This window comes from Eptesicus fuscus, chromosome 18, assembly GCF_027574615.1.
Source record: "Eptesicus fuscus isolate TK198812 chromosome 18, DD_ASM_mEF_20220401, whole genome shotgun sequence".
Classification (NCBI taxonomy): domain Eukaryota; kingdom Metazoa; phylum Chordata; class Mammalia; order Chiroptera; family Vespertilionidae; genus Eptesicus; species Eptesicus fuscus.
The window spans coordinates 19,342,314-19,360,623 of record NC_072490.1 but is presented as its reverse complement, the minus strand read 5'-3'; the positions used below and the strand labels follow the sequence as shown (position 1 = coordinate 19,360,623).

Here is an 18,310-nt window from a genome sequence, read left to right as displayed (position 1 = left end):
ATTTACCCATCCACTTCGTCTTCCAGAAATACATTGACATTTCTCATTCATTGTTGATCTCCCCCTTATTTTTTGCTGATTGTTCCTTTTTTCACTTTCTGTATCTCCTTCCACCAGGTGGGGTCTGAAGTAGTGGGAGGTAAATGTGTGTGTGCTCAGTTTACTATCTTTAACCTGGACTTACCTATTATTGTATAATCTTGTGTGTTCTGTATCAAATCTTTGAGATGTCACTTGTTTAATCGTGGGCAATTTGTGCTTTATGTGCATGTATATATATCATAGAATCCATATTAGGAGAAAATCATGGTTTTTTAAAAAATATTTTTATTGATTTCAGAGAGGAAGGGAGAGGGAGAGAGAGATGGAAACATTAATGATGGGAGAGAATTATTGATCGGCTGCCTCCTGCACGCACCCTCCCCCCCCCCCCCCCAACTGGGGATGGAGCCTGCAACCCCTGGCATGTGCTCTTGACCAGAATCGAACCCAGAACCCTTCACTCAGCAGGCTGACACTCTATCCACTGAACCAAACCAGCCAGGGCGAAAATAATGTTTTAAAAATAAAAAAGATCATGGAATTTGTCCTGGAGAATTTCTTCATTTTATAGGACAGAAAACTGAGGCTGAGAAAGAGAGAGAGAAAGAACAGTTTGAGCAGTTCCCCCTTTCCCCCAAAGAACTCTCAATTAATGGCATGGCAGGATTAAAATGAACAATTTTTTTACTTTGAATTTATCAGTCTTGCTCTACTTTATGATGCCTTCCCAACATTGAATCACATGGCTTAGAGAAGTGAAAATTATATTAGCAGCATGCGATTTCTTTAGGGAGTTAGTGCCAGTCCTCTTGGAAGAGTCACATCTATTTTGGTAGCTCCATTTTTTTGTCTTGAAAAAGATGTAGAATGAAATTGAGAGTAAATATTTTTGTTCACATTTTTGTTTTTTAAGGCACTGTAGTCATCTATCATCCCATATACTATCACAGTAATTACCAGACAGCAGGCATCCAGCAGTAGTGAATCTCATATTTAAAAACCAGGGCGAAGAAATGCTTCTGAGAATTTTTTTTTTGTATTTGGTTTAATAAAACCTACATTTAATAATGCATGAGTAATAGTTGAGAGCTTGCTAAGTATAGCACTGTTAGCCTTTGTATATGTATGTAGGGGTTAGGTACAGTTAAAAAATCTAAGAAAATAACAGTTTTTAAAAAAAGTTCCCTTTTTTTCTTTGCATGAAGTTCATGCAGTGACATTAAAATGAAGGTTCACATATTAATAGGATAGTTCTAGCAGAAGATTGAATAGTGCCAAACTTGAAAGCCTCACTCAACCTGTTCCAACCTAGGTGCTTCCGAGAGGAATACCGTATGTATTTTGATAGTAGTTGCAGGTGTTGAAATGTGATCCTGATAATCATTTCTTCAATTGATTGGATCATCCAGGATGGTCGGATTCAGTTTAATCCGATCATCTTTTCATCCTATATGGGAATGTTCTAGTACAAATCAGAAGCTGGAATGATCCATATATAATATGGCACAAGTTTCCAGTTTAAGCTAGAACATTTGGTTAGTGTTATCAGTTCAGTGGTTTAAAGACGTTTTAAGTCACAGTGAGTGCTGCTTTCCACAGGCTGCGTGAAGTGATAGTGGCCAGTCTTGTTACCCTTTTGTAGGTGCATTGTCAAAACTGTGGTAAAATTTGTACTTTTTTGTTATTGTATATAATGATTTATACAGTATTATTATTTTAAATTGAAAACATACAAATGCGAATATTAGTGTAAAAGTTTAATATTTTTAATGACATGTTAAGAGAGTGAAGACATTTTAACATAACTTTTTTTATCTTTATTTTAAAGAATTCAGAAGGAACTTGCAGAAATTACGTTGGATCCTCCTCCCAACTGTAGGTAAGTACTTGTGGATTTTTATTTATTCTCTCCTTTTGCAGAAGTTATCATTGAACTGTTGGTCTGATGTGCAACTATTGTAGTCTTATTATTAGTAAAAACATTGGGTTTGGTTTTAAGTGACTGTGGAAGACAGTGGTGGTTATTATTTCTGTGCATGAATGGAATATTCGGCAAGTATGTCTGTAGTGGTAGAATGGAGTTGCCAAAAAGAGTAATGCAATAACAATAAGATAATGAAATTATAGGGTAACAAATACAATTATCTTTTACTTGAAGAGGTGTTGGAGCCTTAGATGATTTCTTTAATGATAGAATAATAGTGTAACTAAAATATTTGCTGTTTGATAATTATTCAATTGTTGTCTTGTTGGAAATTGATTTTTTAAAGTGGCAAAACATTCAACCGTTTTTCCTGGTTTACATTATTTCTTATAGTCATCAGTTGTGACTAAGTAAGAATGGGTGATTTGAAGCAATGATGTTAAATTTAAAACACTCTCCTTTCTGACCACATGTCATCAATTTTCTGGTCAGAATTTACTTATAGGAAGTACAAGTCCTTGCCTGGAAATGATTAATGATACACAGGTACACAGAGGAAGAGGAGAAAAATAACCTCCAACTTTACACTGTATCTTCAGTCAGGTGCAGTAGTTGGAAGATGGCTGTTTGGCTATTTTAAGACATTTCTTTCTGTTTGATCTGAGGTCAGTGTTGGAACCAAGCCAATACAGAGTTTTCATAGTTTAAATTGGTAGTCTTGTGGATTGAAGGTGAGAGGGTAGATTACAGGAAAGTGTTTCCAGTATTGAATGCAGTAGAATTTATTGTTTGGTCTGATTTCCGATTTTACTGATCTTATTTTTATGTGAAAGTAAAGATAGAAACTACAGATATTAATGAAATGGAAAATTTTGCAGATGGATATATTGATAGTTGGCTAGTTGACAACTGTTTTGTGTAGGAAAAATTCTGTTAAGGTTTATTATGTTGGTGGTGAATTTAATTTGGTTCTTTACATGAGAGTCGTATATAGTATATAAACTTGCAACAATATTCAAAGAATGTTTCACTCAGTAGAACACGTTTCTTTGTTAGATAAAACGATTGAACAATTAAGACTTTTTGTCACATTTAAGACATGTTACATCAAAGCTGTTTCAGATTGACAGATCATTATTTAGGCTTTGGTGGCCAATTCATGTAAATGGATTTCAGAAGAACTCCAGTTTGAATTAAACCTAAAATCTCATTTCTTAGGATGGCATTTGCTTTACTTGTTTGAATCTTTGTTTTTAAATAAGCTGTGTTTGACCACATATATTATTTTTGTAACCTTTTTACAAACAATAGATTTTTGATAGGCAATTTATATACTTGCTTAAATTTCGACAACAGATTATTGGCAAAATAAACTACTTTCTTTAAATGAGCTTGTTTAAGGCTTATTTTTGATAAATGAAATCCACATAATATATTATGTGATGGTTAGACTGCAACTTTGCTATCAGATATATTATTTTCTAATACATTAACTCTAATTTAGCCCTGATTTATTACAGCTAATAGTTTAACTTTGATTAAACCAACATATTGTAAACATGCCTGAAACTTAAGTCTGAGGAAAGAAATTACATAATGGTTATTATTTAAATAAAATAATTAAACCATGGTTCTATTTAAAGTAAAAAAAAAAGACCCCGAAACCGGTTTGGCTCAGTGGATAGAGCGTCGGCCTGCGGACTCAAGGGTCCCAGGTTCGATTCCGGTTAAGGGCATGTACCTTGGTTGCGGCCACATCCCCAGTAGGGGGTGTGCAAGAGGCAGCTGATCGATGTTTCTCTCTCATTGATGTTTCTAACTCTCTATCCCTCTCTCTTCCTCTCTGTAAAAAATCAATAAAATATATTAAAAAAATAAAGTAAAAAAGAAAAGTTTACAATGTCATCTTAAATTTGGAGATTTACTTTTTCATTGAGCCTTTTTAGTTAATGATATCATTACTGGTTACATAAACTTTTTATAAACAGCGTTTTTAAATGTGATGTTATACATAATAAACTCTTCAAACAGTTTCAGGAAAGATACCTATTTTGTTGTATTTCCACCTCTCCCAGTTTTATTGAGATATAATTGACATATATATCATTGTAGAATGGTACAGGCATACTTTGAAGACATTGTGGGTTCTGTTCCAGACCACCGTAATAAAGGGAGTGTCACAATAAAGCAAGTAATAATCTTTTGCTGGTAGAAGGTCTTGCCTTCAATTTGTAAAAGGCATGTCTGTGACGCTCAGTAAAGTGAAGCAATATAAAATGAGGTGTGCCTGTATCTACTTTGATTAATTTGTTTGCTTATGGGACTTTGCAAGGAAATCCACTTAATGGTATGAAGATTGGATACCAATAAGTTTGCTTTAGAAGTGAGGCTGAAGTTTATGGTGCAGTGGCTTTGGCTCCTTTTATTGATCCAAAGTAGTTGATTAGACTGAATCAAGCAGAGATAAAGATCCTGTCCACCACCTTCATGTATGTGGTGCTCCCCTTTGGCAAATAGAGGATCCTCTATGCTGTTGCTGATTGGTAAATGGCATCTACATTCTCTATGTGCTTGTGCTACTTAATACAGATGTGTTCAGTGTGTTTGTTAAGTGGATTACTGTGGTTTTTGCATTGCTTGGTGTCAAATATTTGATTGTGGTTTATAGTAAATCTGCCTATCTGTATTTCATTGAGAATGAGGTTACTATCTTCAGAAAGAGAAGGTATAGCATACTTTTAGTTTGGTTCATTTTTTGGCATAAAGTTTAACAGTGCTTTTGTAGTTGATATTTTTAAAGTTTTGTGCTGACTGCACATCTGTCCTAATGGTTATAATGAATTAATTTCTAGAAGTCTAGTAAATTAAAGCTAGCTATCTCATAGAAGGAGTCAAAATTCCATTCCCCTAGTACTCCCTTTTTTGTCTTACCTTTCCCAGTAATGAATGCCCCTCAGATCCTTTTGGTTCCTTGGGTAGTGGCGAGCTTGCTAGCACAGATAAAGATTATTTGTGAGGGGACATCTATGGGTTTACCTGTTTAGGCAATTGGAGTGGAGGAGGATTTTTATCAATTGTCTCAGTGGGAGAGGGTGGGTGTCACATTCCACTTAGAGTGTGGTTTAGTATTATTTTCTGGAACCTTAAACAGACTAAAACAGCCCAGTTCTGTGTGTATGTCAGGTCAGAGGTGGAACTTCTGAATTTTGGTGCATCTCTTACATGATGCCCAGTTAAGCAATTCTTGGAATCACGTTGAAAGAACTAACTAGCCTGTGTTTAAGTATTGAACTTGTGGATATAAAATCTCCCTGAATTATATCACTCAGTTTAGGTAGATAAGTTTATATAAGGCATTTTTAGAGGAAGTTATTGTTTAATTCTTTTTCAGGTTTTGAAGAAACCTGACCATTATTTTTAAAAAGTATCCTACTTTGCTAATAGGTTGAATTATTTCTTTGTATAGGAAACACATGCCTGTACATCTTTCAGTTTTTTGTTGTCTTTGGGGTAAAAATGAAACAATATAGTTTTTTATAATAAAGCTGAGTTTAATTATGAGTTTTTAAAAAATTACAATGCCCTGGCTGGTTTGGCTCAGTGAATAGAGTGATGGTCTATGGACTAAAGGGTCCCAGATTCTATCCTGGTCAAGGGCATATGCCTAGGTTTTGGGCTCAATCCCTAGTAGGGTGTGTGCAGGAGGCAGCCAATCAATGATTCTTATCATTGATGTTTCTCTCTCTCTCTCCGTCTCCCTTCTTCTCTGAAATCAATAAAAATGTTTTAAAAAAATAAATGTTAAAAAATTACAATGTAAGAGTTAATGTTTGTAAACCAAACTTTATGATACATCTAAGAAAAAGTTTCTGTTCATCTGTAGAGCCATACACATAGAAAATTATACATAATTTGGGTGAAATTTGGTTTTATACTTAAGTATTTCCTATAAATAGTGGATATATTTGCTTGGCCTCAGCTTTTATCATGGATAACATAATTGGCCCATAAGATTTGCAAGGGCTCTATTTTGAGGTCTCTGCAGATTCATAAATGTTTTCATATTACCAGCTGAGTTGGAGGTGCTGAGCTGTTGGTTAGCATTGCTTACTATCTCAGTGCCTCGCATACCCGCTTACCTGGCTTGAGTGGGTGGAAGTCATGCTGTACCTTTACAGAGCTCTAACAGGTGGAATTGCTGCCCCTTGTAAATTTTGTATTAGTTTTATGAGCATGCAAATGGGACAGAGATTCTTACTACTTTTTGAAAGTAGAGACTACAGTAAAATGACTGGTTTGGGTTTTGATTTTTTATTTAGTACTTGAGCAAGTAAAAGGAGGAAATACTAAAACAGAGGATGTAGTTCAGTTTTACTAGCAGTTTTCACTTTTTATTGCTGTGTTTCAATGATCTACAATTCATTGAACACAGGCTCTGCTTTACTTTTTAAAATAATTGTAATAGCTTTATTGAGATGTAAAGTGTAAAATTCAGTGGCTTTTTTTAGTATATTCACAGAGTTATGTAACCATCATAATCAATTTTACAATGTATTTATCACCCAAAAAAGATACACCGTATCTCTTAGCAGTTACTGCTTCCTCATTTCCTCCCAACTCTCCCACCACCCAGCCCTAGGCAGCCTTCCTCTACTTTCTGTCTCTATGGATTTGCCTCTTCTGGACATTTCATTATAAATGGAATCATACAATATGTGGTCTTTTGTGACTGTCTTCTTTCACAAGGCATAATGTTTTTCAAGGTTCATGCATGTATAACATGCATCAGTGTTTTATTTCTTTTTACTTATATAATATCCTATTGTATGAATATACTGTATTTTACTTAGCCATTCATCTGTTGATGGACATTTAGGTTGTTTTCACCCTTTGGTGATTATGAATAATGCTGTGGACATGTTTTTACAGGTTTTGTGTGGGAATCAGTTTTCATTTCTATAGGAGTAGAATTGCTGGGTCATATAGTACCTTTGTTTAACCTTTTGGGGAACTACCAGATTATATCCCAAAGTGGCTGTACCATTTTCCCTTCCTGCCATCAAGGGGGAGGGTTTCAATTTTCCCACAGCCTTGGCAATTGTTATTGTCTATCTTTTTGATGATAGCCGTCCTAGTAGGTGTGAAGCAGTATGTCATTGTGGTTTTGATTTGCATTAATTACCATGATGGATAGTAATGATGACTACCATCTTTTCATATTGACCATTTTTATGTCTTCTTTGGAGAAATGTTTATTCAAGTCCTTTGTCCATTTTTAAATTCTCTTTTTACTATGGAGTTGTAATTGTTCTTTATTTTTGATACAAGTCCTGTATCAGATATATGATTTACAGATATCTTCTCTTATTCAGTGGATATATTTTTCACTTTCTTGATAGTGGCGTTTGAAGCAAAAAAGTTTTACATTTTGATAAAGTCCAGTTATTCTACATATTTTTTCTGTTTTTGCTTCTGTGTTTGGTATTATTTCTAAGAAACCATTGGTTAATCCAAGACTGAAGATTTATGCCTATATTTTTCTTGTGAGTGCTTTTTGTTTAGCTTTAGTTTTGGTCTCTGATCCATTTGTATATGGTGTGAGATAGAGGATCAACTTCATTCATTTCCTTGTGGATACCCAATTATCTCAGTACCATTTTCTCAAAAGGCCATTTTCCCCATTGAATTTTCTTGACATCCTTGTTGAAAAATGAGTGGATCCTAAATGTGAAGGTTTATTTTTGAACTCTCAATTTTATTTCATTGACCTATATGTCTGTCATTATGCCAGTACCACAGTCTTGATTACTGTAGCTTTGTAGTAACTTTTGAATCAGAAACTGTAAATCCTGTAACTGATTTACTTTTCATTGTCTTAACAAATTAATTAAGGTATTCCCAGTATAGAAGAGGCCAATACCTAACCATTATCTCACCTTACTGTTGGTAAGAGCCATTAAATAGAGGAAAATGTATTTTCCAAATTATAGTAATGAAAATAGTATGTAGGGAAAGTATGTGGGTTAATGTTTTTCAAAACTATATCAAAGAACAGGAAGGCATTGAGATAGAAATTGGGGACAGTGTCTAAATAGGTTTGATCTCTAGAACAGCGGTCGCCAACCTCTCGGACCTCACGGCGACCACTGCTCTAGAAAGAGCCACCAGTGCACTAATTGTTTGCCTTTTGTGGTCATTGTAGTAATATTTACATAGCATTTTGTAGCTTTTCAAGGATTTTTATGTATGATGTCATTTAGTCTTTTTAACCACTGGGATGTGTGGGGTTAAGCAACTTGCTCAGGGTTACACAACTAGAAATGGTTGATTTGGATTTAAATCCAGGGTTTTTAAAATCTTTCATTCTTTATTTTTTCACATATGTGAGTAGCTAGAGAAATTAACTCAAAATTACATTTGTGGCTATTTGTGATTCAATTAAGAAAAAAGAAAATAAAAAATCATATGCAAGGCTATCTCAAATATTATTTGTACCATGTTTAACTTGAATTCCGTGAGACAGTATTTAGCTGGAACCTTTGAAAAGTAACTTTTTTTAATATAGTGATTTCTATCACACTCCCTAGTGTGTGTGTGCTTGTGTGCATACATATGTTGTAATTAGCACTTACCCAGGTAAAGGATTTCTTCACTCAGTGTTTGTACATGTCTGCCTTCTTAATGCCATATTGACACTGTTACTCTACCTAATTCTAGGTCATGTTCCCCTATAGTTCACTTTAGTATTTACTGAGGGCTTAATATTAGATCTGTGCTAGGTCAAGTGTAGGCTATCCTGGTGTACCAGGTAGGTATCCAGTTGTAGTTCCTAATCCTTAAAGACGTGGTTACAACTAATTGGGATGTAAAATATACATATCCTTAGAGAACCAAGAGTAGGAGAATGATGGTACTATGTATTGATAGAAACTGCCAATTTCTATAGCTTCTGCAGATCTTAAAATTGATAATGCTTTCCCTTTTTACTTTAGTAGTCCAGAAGCTAATAGCCTTATTACTTTTCACCTTCAGTGATTAACTGCATTTTGTGTAGAAACCTTAACTCTGGTTGTGTTTTATTTTCCTACTTTTCACCCCCTTTTATCCTATATCTTCATTTTGTACTTTACACTACATAAAAATTTTAAGCTGCCTTAGAATTTTCTTGGAACAAATTAGATTACCTATATTATACTAGTATATAAAAACTTAAGTGTCCCACTCTCTGACCAGTAACTATGACATGCACTGACTACCAGGGGGCAGATGCTGAACGCAGGAGCTGCCATGACACGCACTGGCCATTTAAAAAGAAATGGCACTGCGGATCTGGTGCTGACAAACCAACACTCGGCTTCCCCCAAGTGGGACACAGGCCCTGCCACCACCCCAGAGCGACACCCCACGAAATCGCAGCCAACGCTGCCAAGACCCCATGGCGCAAAATGCGGCCCCCAGCCCGGAAACGGTGGCAGTGGGCGCCGGGTAATAACATCACATAGCAACGCCCAGCTTCCTCTCCCTAGTGACTAGCCTCTTTGGAGTTTCTTCAGCCCAGGAACCCGACTTGCTTTATACCCAGATGCAAACATTTTACAGTTTAACCAAATGTCTGCGAAGGGTTTTCACGTGCCTCATGTCATTTGATCCTCACAGAAATCCTGGAGACTCGTAGAATCCTATTTTCTTTTCATTAGCCAGAAAACGGAGTTTTAGAAAGCTTAGAAACCTGACCCGACTGAAAAGAAGTAAGAAATGGTGGAACTTGACAATGACGTCAGGTTTCCTCACTATGCAGAATATAGTCAAACACTGCTACAGTTAAATATTTTACCTTTTGTTCTCCCTGTGTGATCTACAATAATAATCTGCTTTGTGTTGATATTTACTGCCGTGTTGCTGACAATGACCTGAAAGAGAAGTTGGGGTGCTTCACTGGGCTGGAAAAAGTTTAGCTAAATCAGAAAGCAGGTCTAATTAAGCAAGTTTATTTTATATCTATAAAAGGCTAAGTTGACTCATGCATGCGCAATATATAGAAAGCTCTCATTGGCGCCAATCGCACGCGTGTGTTTCCATCTGTCATTGTCGGTCATGAATTTGGTTGACACTTCTATTATAAAGAAAGGGCGAAAAGCGATATTAAAATATTTGTTATAATTAATTGCCTTTCAATGTGCACAAATTTGTGCACCAGGACACTATTTGGTAAATAAACAATATGAATAACTGAAAGGTGACACAAATGTATATTGGTTTAGTGGAATGCTGGAGTGCTCTTAGGAGTCATTAACATGGTAATATTTAAATATACATTTAGGGTCTATGTTATCTTGGATACTGAGTTCATATCCATCTTTTTCTTTTAGTGTAGATAATTGAGGAATATTTTTATTTATCCCTATGAGTTTTTTACTCAATTCTTGCGGTGTTCAGTGGTTTTGCATGAACTTTATGAAGACAAAAGTCTTTAAGTAACATTTGGTATGCACTAAGTGGTTAGGATAGCTGAAGAATTAGTTGGACTGTCACCTGCAGGTTGGATAGCTGAAGAGTTGGAGTGTGTGTACAGTGTGATACAGAATGAGAAAGCATGCTCCTACCTTCTGTTTCATTGGCATTTCAGAGTTTCAAACTTATGTTCTCATTTTCTCCCTTCTTTTATGAAGTTTAAGGTGTTCTCCTTGGTTATTGCCAAGAGTATACAGTATTGGCAAAAGTAGTTTTACAGGTGTGAGTATGGGAACCAGAGTTTATTGTATTCTTATTTATTATTGTATTATTTATTTGTATTACAACTCTAAACCTACTTTTGCCCACCCTGTATGTATGGTTTTCTTTTTGCCTTTACCTTGAGGCTGACTTTTCACCTGGGCCACAACCAGCACAGAGCCTTAAGGGCTTGTTACTTTAAATGGTGAACTCCAGGTGTCAATTTTTGCTGTCATGTACCTTTAGTTCAAAACTGTTCTTGAGGAAGACATAACTGCTTCATATTTCAAAATGTCATTTTTAATATCTGCCTTTAACTATAGGTTTAAAAATGTTTATTTTGTAATAAAAGAAAATGTTGAGTGTGATAAAATGAGTTTAGTGTCCATTACTTTTGGTTTTTTATATATATATATACTAGTGGACTGGTGCACGAAATTTGTGCACATTAAAAGGGAATTAATTAGAGGAAATATTTTAATATTGCTATTTGCCCTTTCTCTATAATAGAAGTGTCAGGGATGAAAGAAAATTAGTAAAATGTATATGAAAATCTTCCTTCTGTCAGAGTCTGGGGCACACTGCAGGACCCAGAGTCAGGTCCCCTCCCGCCCGCACGTGCCTCGAAATCATGCGAGACCCAGACCCGGCTGGCCCCACCCCCAGTGGGGAGATCCAGATCTGGCCGGCCCCATCCCTGTCAAGCCCTGCTGGGTGGGGGGCGCAACCTCAGGTTCCCCATCAAGTCCCGCTGGGTGAGGGGTGCAGCCTCAGGTCCCCCGGCACATACCAGGCGGGGGGCACAGCCTCAGGTCCCCCGGTGCACCCTCAGGTCCCCTGGCCAGGTGCCGGGGCGAAGGGCGCAGCCTGAGGTTCCCCGTCAAGCCCCACCGGGCGGGAGAGACGGCCTGAGGTCCCCCGGCCAGGCGCCAGCGTAGAGGGTGCAGCCTGAGGTCCCCCGGCCCAGTCCGGTGCCATGTAGCCTCAGGTCCTTGCTGGTCACTTGTTACGGCTCGTTATGGGAACCCCACCTCTGCTGTGAACGCAACCATCTTGTGTTATGGGAACCCCGCCTCCACTGTGGGTGCAGCCATCTTGTGATGGCATGAGGGTCAATTTGCAATTACCTCTTTATTATATAAGATTAGTGGCCCGGTGCACGAAATTCGTGTGCAGGGGTGTGTGTCCCTCAGCCTGGCCTGCACCCTCTCCAATCTGGGACCCCTCGGGGGACATCCCTCTCACAATCCAGGACCACTGGCTCCTAACCACTCGCCTGCCTGCTGTCCTGATTGTCCCCAACTGCCCTCCCCTGCCAGCCTGATCGCCCACAACTGCCCTCCCCTGTCGGCCCAATCGCCCCCAGCTGCCCTCCCCTGCTGGCCCGATTGCCCCCAACTGCCCTCCCTTGCTGGCCTGATCACCCACAACTGCCCTCCCCTGCCATGACCCACCTGCTCCACCAGGACCCGCCTCCGCTGTGCGCATGGCCATCTTGTGGTGGCCATCTTATGGCGACGTCGAGCATGATGGCCACTTAGGCTTTTATTAGTATAGGTTGTTCTCGTTATTTGTTGCTTTAAGAACAGTACAAGAATATATATGAAAAAAACATATATATTAAATGATCACACTGGGATTATATTTTATAATAGCAGCAGAACATTTTTCACTTGTTTTAGGTTTGCCCAGTTTTATAACTGGTTATAATTTCAGATTTATTACCTAACCACTTTAGATAGAAAGTGTCATATTACGCTCTAATATGTAATATTTTAATTCCCAAAGCTATTTTATCTTTTTAGATGTCCTGAAAACTGTATTTTTAGGCACATCCATAGAATATCTTTGTAGTGATTATTACATTTATTGACTTAAATATCTTTTATCAACTAATCATTATAGCACATAACAAGTAAAACTGTTTTGTTAGTATATTTTATTTTGAAAACAATACAAATTTTGATTTATAAGTTTATGTCATCAGAGTTTGCTTTTTGACTATGTTTTCTGTAAATGTTCATTTAGAACTGTTTCTTTAGAATGTCTCCGTACTTTAGGGACTTATTGGGATGCCTTTAAAGATATATCTAAATCCATATTTGTGCAGAAGCAGCATGTTATTCTAAAATGTATAATAGAATCAGGCAGAGCCATAAGCTGAAATTGATTCTCTGTTCCATTACATAGCAGGTAGACTCTCTCTCTCTCTCCACTCTTACCTATAATGGAAGATGAAGCCTAATAATAATTTGAAATGACCGAAAGGAGAGCCAGAGCCCTCATAATGGAGCTAAGACTTCTGCCTTGGCACTTGCTGTTCACTAAAATCTAGTGCCCCTTCTATCCCACACCACACTGTTTTCAGCTGTCCTGCTGCTTCATATTACAACCATTTTTTCTATTTCACCCAATGGGTGAGAGCTCTTTCTTTAATCTCTATATTTCAAATCTCAGTATTCAGTTGATGTTCAATACATCTATGAATAAATAGTTAATTATACTAGGGAGCTAACAGCTATTGAAAGCTTCCAGTGTTTGAGTGCTTTACCAGCATTATCTCGTTTTATCTTCATGGCTATCATTGAGGTAAATACTAGTTTTAGACAGTATAGAGTTTTATAGGTGGGAAGACAGGCTTATAGAGATTCAGTAACTTGTCCAATGTCACATAGCAAGTAGGTAGCAGAACTAGGATTTCAACATTGGTGTTTCAGACTTTAGAGCCCAAGTGTTTTGAGTCTTTGCTGTGCTTTCTTCCGTTTGCAAAATATAGGTGAATCAATCTAGAATGGCACTGCCCCAGGAGAACTTTCTGTTTAATGAAAGTGTCCTATATGTTGTCCAATGCAACTACTAGCCATTTGTGGTTATTTTATACTTGAAAGGAGGCTAGTCCAACTGAGTTAATGAATTTTGAATTTTACTTAATTTTAATTTAGGTAGCCATATGTGACTAGTAACTACTGTATTGCACAGCACATAGCTAGAAAAATAATAACTTATCAAGCTTAAATTGGTGCTTAATTTTAATTTGGGGTAAGAGTAAACTGCTAGGTTGTTTTGGCCTTTTAACATGGTGCTTGTAGTTATGTAAGGATCATAGCACTGTTGAATATCAGACAAATATTTGTTTGTCTCCTCACTCACTTTCCACCAACCAGGATTATAATCTAAGAGTCAGGGACTCTTAAATACTATTATTTTTTAGAGCATAGAAGATCCTCATTAATATTATAAAGTATTTTTTTAAACTTCTTAACAAAATTAAAGCAATATTGCAAATCATTGTTTTTAGATAGACTCATAGAATATTGAAAGTGGAAAACTTACAATCTGGCACTCTCTCCAGCCCAGAAAAATGGTGTTTTCCCAAGACATACAGTTTAATGACAAAGCCAGGACTAGCATTCAGTTCTGCTAGTTCAGTGTGTTGCTTATTTCATAGAATGGGTACATTTTATACACTTAGGAAATTTAGATACAACTAATATAGGAAAATTGGGAATTGTTATTTGTGACAGTGAAGTACATTTGAAAGGAATTGGAGTTATTTTATCTGGAGAAGTGAGGGGGTCAGAATAGCTGTGTTTTACTGTTTTCAGAGCCATAAAATGGAAGAGAGATTAATTTTATTCTGTGTGATTTCAGGGAGTAGAACTAGCACTGCTGTGTTAAATTAGAAGGAAATAATTTTCTTCTTAATATAAAGGCTTCACCTTCAGTCAGAGCTGTCCAGAGAAATAATGGGCGGTGTCAGGAGGGAATACGTGCCCCTTCTCTGGAGGAATTAAAATGAACCTGTTTGCTATTTCAGAGGATTTTAGATGCCAGATGGGAGGTAGTACTAGAATACTGTTCTCCAGCAGCTGGAACCTGGACAAGTGATATATATTTTTATCAGCTTTTGTCCTCTTTACCCATGGATTATGACTCATTTTTCCTCTTTTTCTTTGCCCTTTAGGAGCCCGAGGTACATAATTTATATGGCTTAATGGCCTGACAATTTAAAGCAGCCTGTTTGTTATCAGTTCCTTGTCTGAATTTATAAGTGAGACTTTTATTTCCTTCTATACTTATAACTTCTAAATTTATAAGAAAAGGATGATATATGAATGACATGAGGAAATCAGAGCCTGGTGTGGTGGGCTTTAGGCACATAAATTAATAGCCATCAATTTGATAGGTCCCAGATTATTAAATATTGTTTTATAAATCCCACTTATCTGATTTAGTCAAGAAATATAAATATTACTGTTAATCACATCCACATAAATTAAGCTAATTATCTAATGCAAATCGTTTGAATGTTTGAATGTTCATTTGGACAGTATACATGCCTTCAAGTCTATCAAACTATGTAACAAACTGGAATTTTCATGGTTTCCTCCTCTGCCCTTTGGTCTAGGAAAAAAAAAAATTGTTTGCATCCTTATGGTTTATTTGGGATGTGTTTCTTCTACATAAGTGTTCCATGAGCCAAGAAATCTTAGAAATAGAAGAAAATTCAAAGTTTTACAGAAACTACCACTGTTCTTTACATATACATGTGGACTTTATTTCATTTATGATTTTGCTGATTAAGAGACATTAATTTTAAAACTTTTCTTCAATATTATTAAAAAACTAGAGGCCCAGTGCACAAAATTTGTGCACGGGGTGGGGGGAGGGGTGTCCCTCAGCCCAGCATGCACCCTCTCCAATCTGGGACCCCTTGAGGGATGTCCGACTGCCCGTTTAGGCCCGATCCCAGTAGGATCGGGCCTAAACGGGCAGTCGGACATCCTTTTCACAATCCAGGACTGCTGGCTCCCAACTGCTCACCTGCCTGCCTTCCTGATTGCCCCTAATCCCTTCTGCCTGCCAGCCTGATCACCTCCTAACCACTCCCCTGCCAGCCTGATTGATGCCTAACTGCTCCCCTGCCAGCCTGTTTGCTCCTAACTGCCCTCCCCTGCAGGCTTGATCACCCCCAACTGCCTTCCCTTGTAGGCCTGGTCCCTCCCAACTGCCCTCCCCTGATGACCATCTTGTGGTGGCCATCTTGTGTCCACATGGGGGCAGGATCTTTGACCACATGGGGGCAGGCATCTTGTGTGTTGGAGTGATGGTCAATCTGCATATTACTCTTTTATTAGATAGGATAGAGGCCTGGTGCACAGGTGGGGCCGGCTGGTTTGCCTTGAAGGCTGTCCTGGATCAGGGTGGGGGTTCCCTTGGGATGTGGGGCAGCCTGGCCGAGGGGCCTGTGGTGGTTTGCAGGCTGGCCACGCCCCCTGGCGACCCAAGCAGAGGTCCTGGTATCTGGGATTTATTTATCTTTTACAATTGAAACTTTGTACCCTGGAGCAGAGCCAAGCCTTCTGCTTGCTTCGTGGTGGCAGCCATTTCTGTTGGGATTTACTTATCTTCTATAATTGAAACTTTGTAGCCTTAAGCGGAGGCCTGGGCCGGCCATGGCAGGTGGAAAGCTTGGCTTCCTCCATCTCCAGGGGCAACCCTAGCCTCCTGCTCTCTCCAGCTCTGTGGACGCCGCCATTTTTGTTGGGATTTATTTATCTTCTATCATTGAAACTTTGTAGCATTGAGTAGAGGCCTGGGCCGGCAAGGGCAGGCGGAAAGCTTGGCTTCCTCCATTGCTGGGGAAACCCAAGCCTCCCTCCTGCTCTCTTTGGCTGCAGCCATCTTGGTTGGGTTTATTTGCATATTCGCTCCTGATTGGCTGGTGGGCATGGCTGGTGGGCGTGGCTTGTGGGTGTAGCGGAGGTATGGTCAATTTGCATATTACTCTTTTATTAGATAGAATAGCTGTCATATCTGTAGGCTAGGGTAAAATTCTGTGGCCTAATGCATCAGAGCCTACTGATCTGAGACCTGCATGCAAATGATGAACTGGAAGAAGGTGACATTCAGCTGCACGTGCTGGAGGAAATCCTTGCCTGAAGTTAGCAAAGTTTCTGAAGAGTGGCAAACTGCTTATTGCTTTAAGCAGTTACCATTTTGGTTTTAGGCTCATGGAGCCCCACATGTGCAGTCTTTGGATTCCAGGTGAGAACGGGGGTCTATAGGAGGGGACTGGCACTAGCCCGAGCTTGGCAGGGTAGGGTAGGGTGTTCTAGAATCTGAGAAAGGAGAACTGTAGGGGTTTGGGAGTCAGGCAGCCCCTTGACTAAGGTAGGATAGGATTGGATAGAAGGAGTCTTTCTCAGTTCTTTCTGAGTTAACTATGACATTCTCTGGTATAAGAGAAAAGATTTTCCTTCTTAGCCAAGCCTGTGCATCACTTAAGTAAATGCCCTACAACAGCCTGGTTTCTAAATGACATTTAACAGTGTTATGATCCTACTTTGCAAACACCTGGGATTTGAGGTGAGGGAAAGGACAGACAAATTTTCAGAGGTGGCAAAGGAATTAAATTTACTATCCTGTTGTATTGCTGTCAAATCCTTTAAAAATTTTGAGTTTATGTAATAGGTATTTTGTCTTAGGTGATTCCTTAATACATTGAGAGAAATCCTTGTGCATTGTGCTCTAAATTTGTGTCCAAGTGGCTTTAGTTACTGCAGTACCAAGAGAACCTTCTTATAAGTTAGCTTTGCCTAAAAGTTTAAAATAAACCCCAAAGACAATATTAGAAGTAGCCTCCACTTTATGTAGCAGAGTTACTTGTTCTTAATTATCTGCACTAATGGGAAATTAATAAATCACTTTGTAGTAGAAGGTGAAAATACATAGTATTTAAAAACCATGGAATAAGAAGTATAGATAGTATTCTGTATGTATTATAATGGACAAAGTGTTCTAAGTATTAAGTTCAAGTAGCCTACTCAAATATGTAAATATAGATATTATAAAACATTTAATACTTAATAAAAATTATCATATGGTTGTTATCTAAAATTGATTTTGTCTCCTTCATCAAATTATGTATGGGCCAGATGTGTCCAGTTTCAAGCAGGGAGAAGTTGTTAAGTAGTTTTTTTCATTTTTAGTTCACTTGAGGTGTGGGTTGGGTTGGTTGCTGACAGAATCTTCTTGTAGAAAAATAGTGTTATACATAGTGTCATCATTCTTCATACTTGAAGTATTCTTTTGTTCCCCGGTTTGCCATCATTTCAAGAAGTTAGGTGTTCGGACTGGGACATGACCAAATTGAGCACAGTTTTGTAATCAGCCAGCTGGGGACTCCTGACTGTGGATTTTGGAGATGGTAACTTTTGGTTGAACAGATTTTCAGTCTTTTGTGTGAAGGGAGTCAGAGGTGAATATTCAGTTGGACACATACATGTAAATGCACCCAGTGACCTTCAGCTCTTCCATGGTCAGGTCCACATCTGGGGATCCAGCTGGGAGTTTTGATTGTTCTACAAAGTAGATACTCTATTTGAGAAAGCACATTTTTCTAGATAAGAGATTAGGCAGGCTTAAACTGATATTTATGTACTTACAACATTAACTTTGTAAGTTAGACATAGTCAAGGACGGTTGGGATTGATGCCCCATAGTCTGCTGTAGGCTTGGGAAGCAGGGGGGTCCACTGGCACACTGACTCATAATGGCTTAGAATGAGTCTCTTTCTAAGTGCTTATTAGAATTAGGGTAGGATAGAGCAGATATGCATTTTGCCACATT

At 38.1% G+C, this 18,310-nt stretch overlaps 1 protein-coding gene across 4 annotated transcripts in view; it reads left to right on the top strand.

Annotated features, from left to right (window-relative positions):
- Positions 1–18,310, top strand: part of LOC103296938 (ubiquitin-conjugating enzyme E2 E2) — a 257,521-nt gene that overhangs the window by 16,125 nt on the left and 223,086 nt on the right. For all 4 annotated transcript variants that reach the window (XM_054729528.1, XM_054729530.1, XM_054729529.1 and 1 more), the window contains exon 3: positions 1,871–1,921. In XM_054729528.1, coding sequence (XP_054585503.1) covers positions 1,871–1,921 — 51 coding nt within the window. The remainder of the gene's footprint in view (positions 1–1,870; positions 1,922–18,310) is intronic.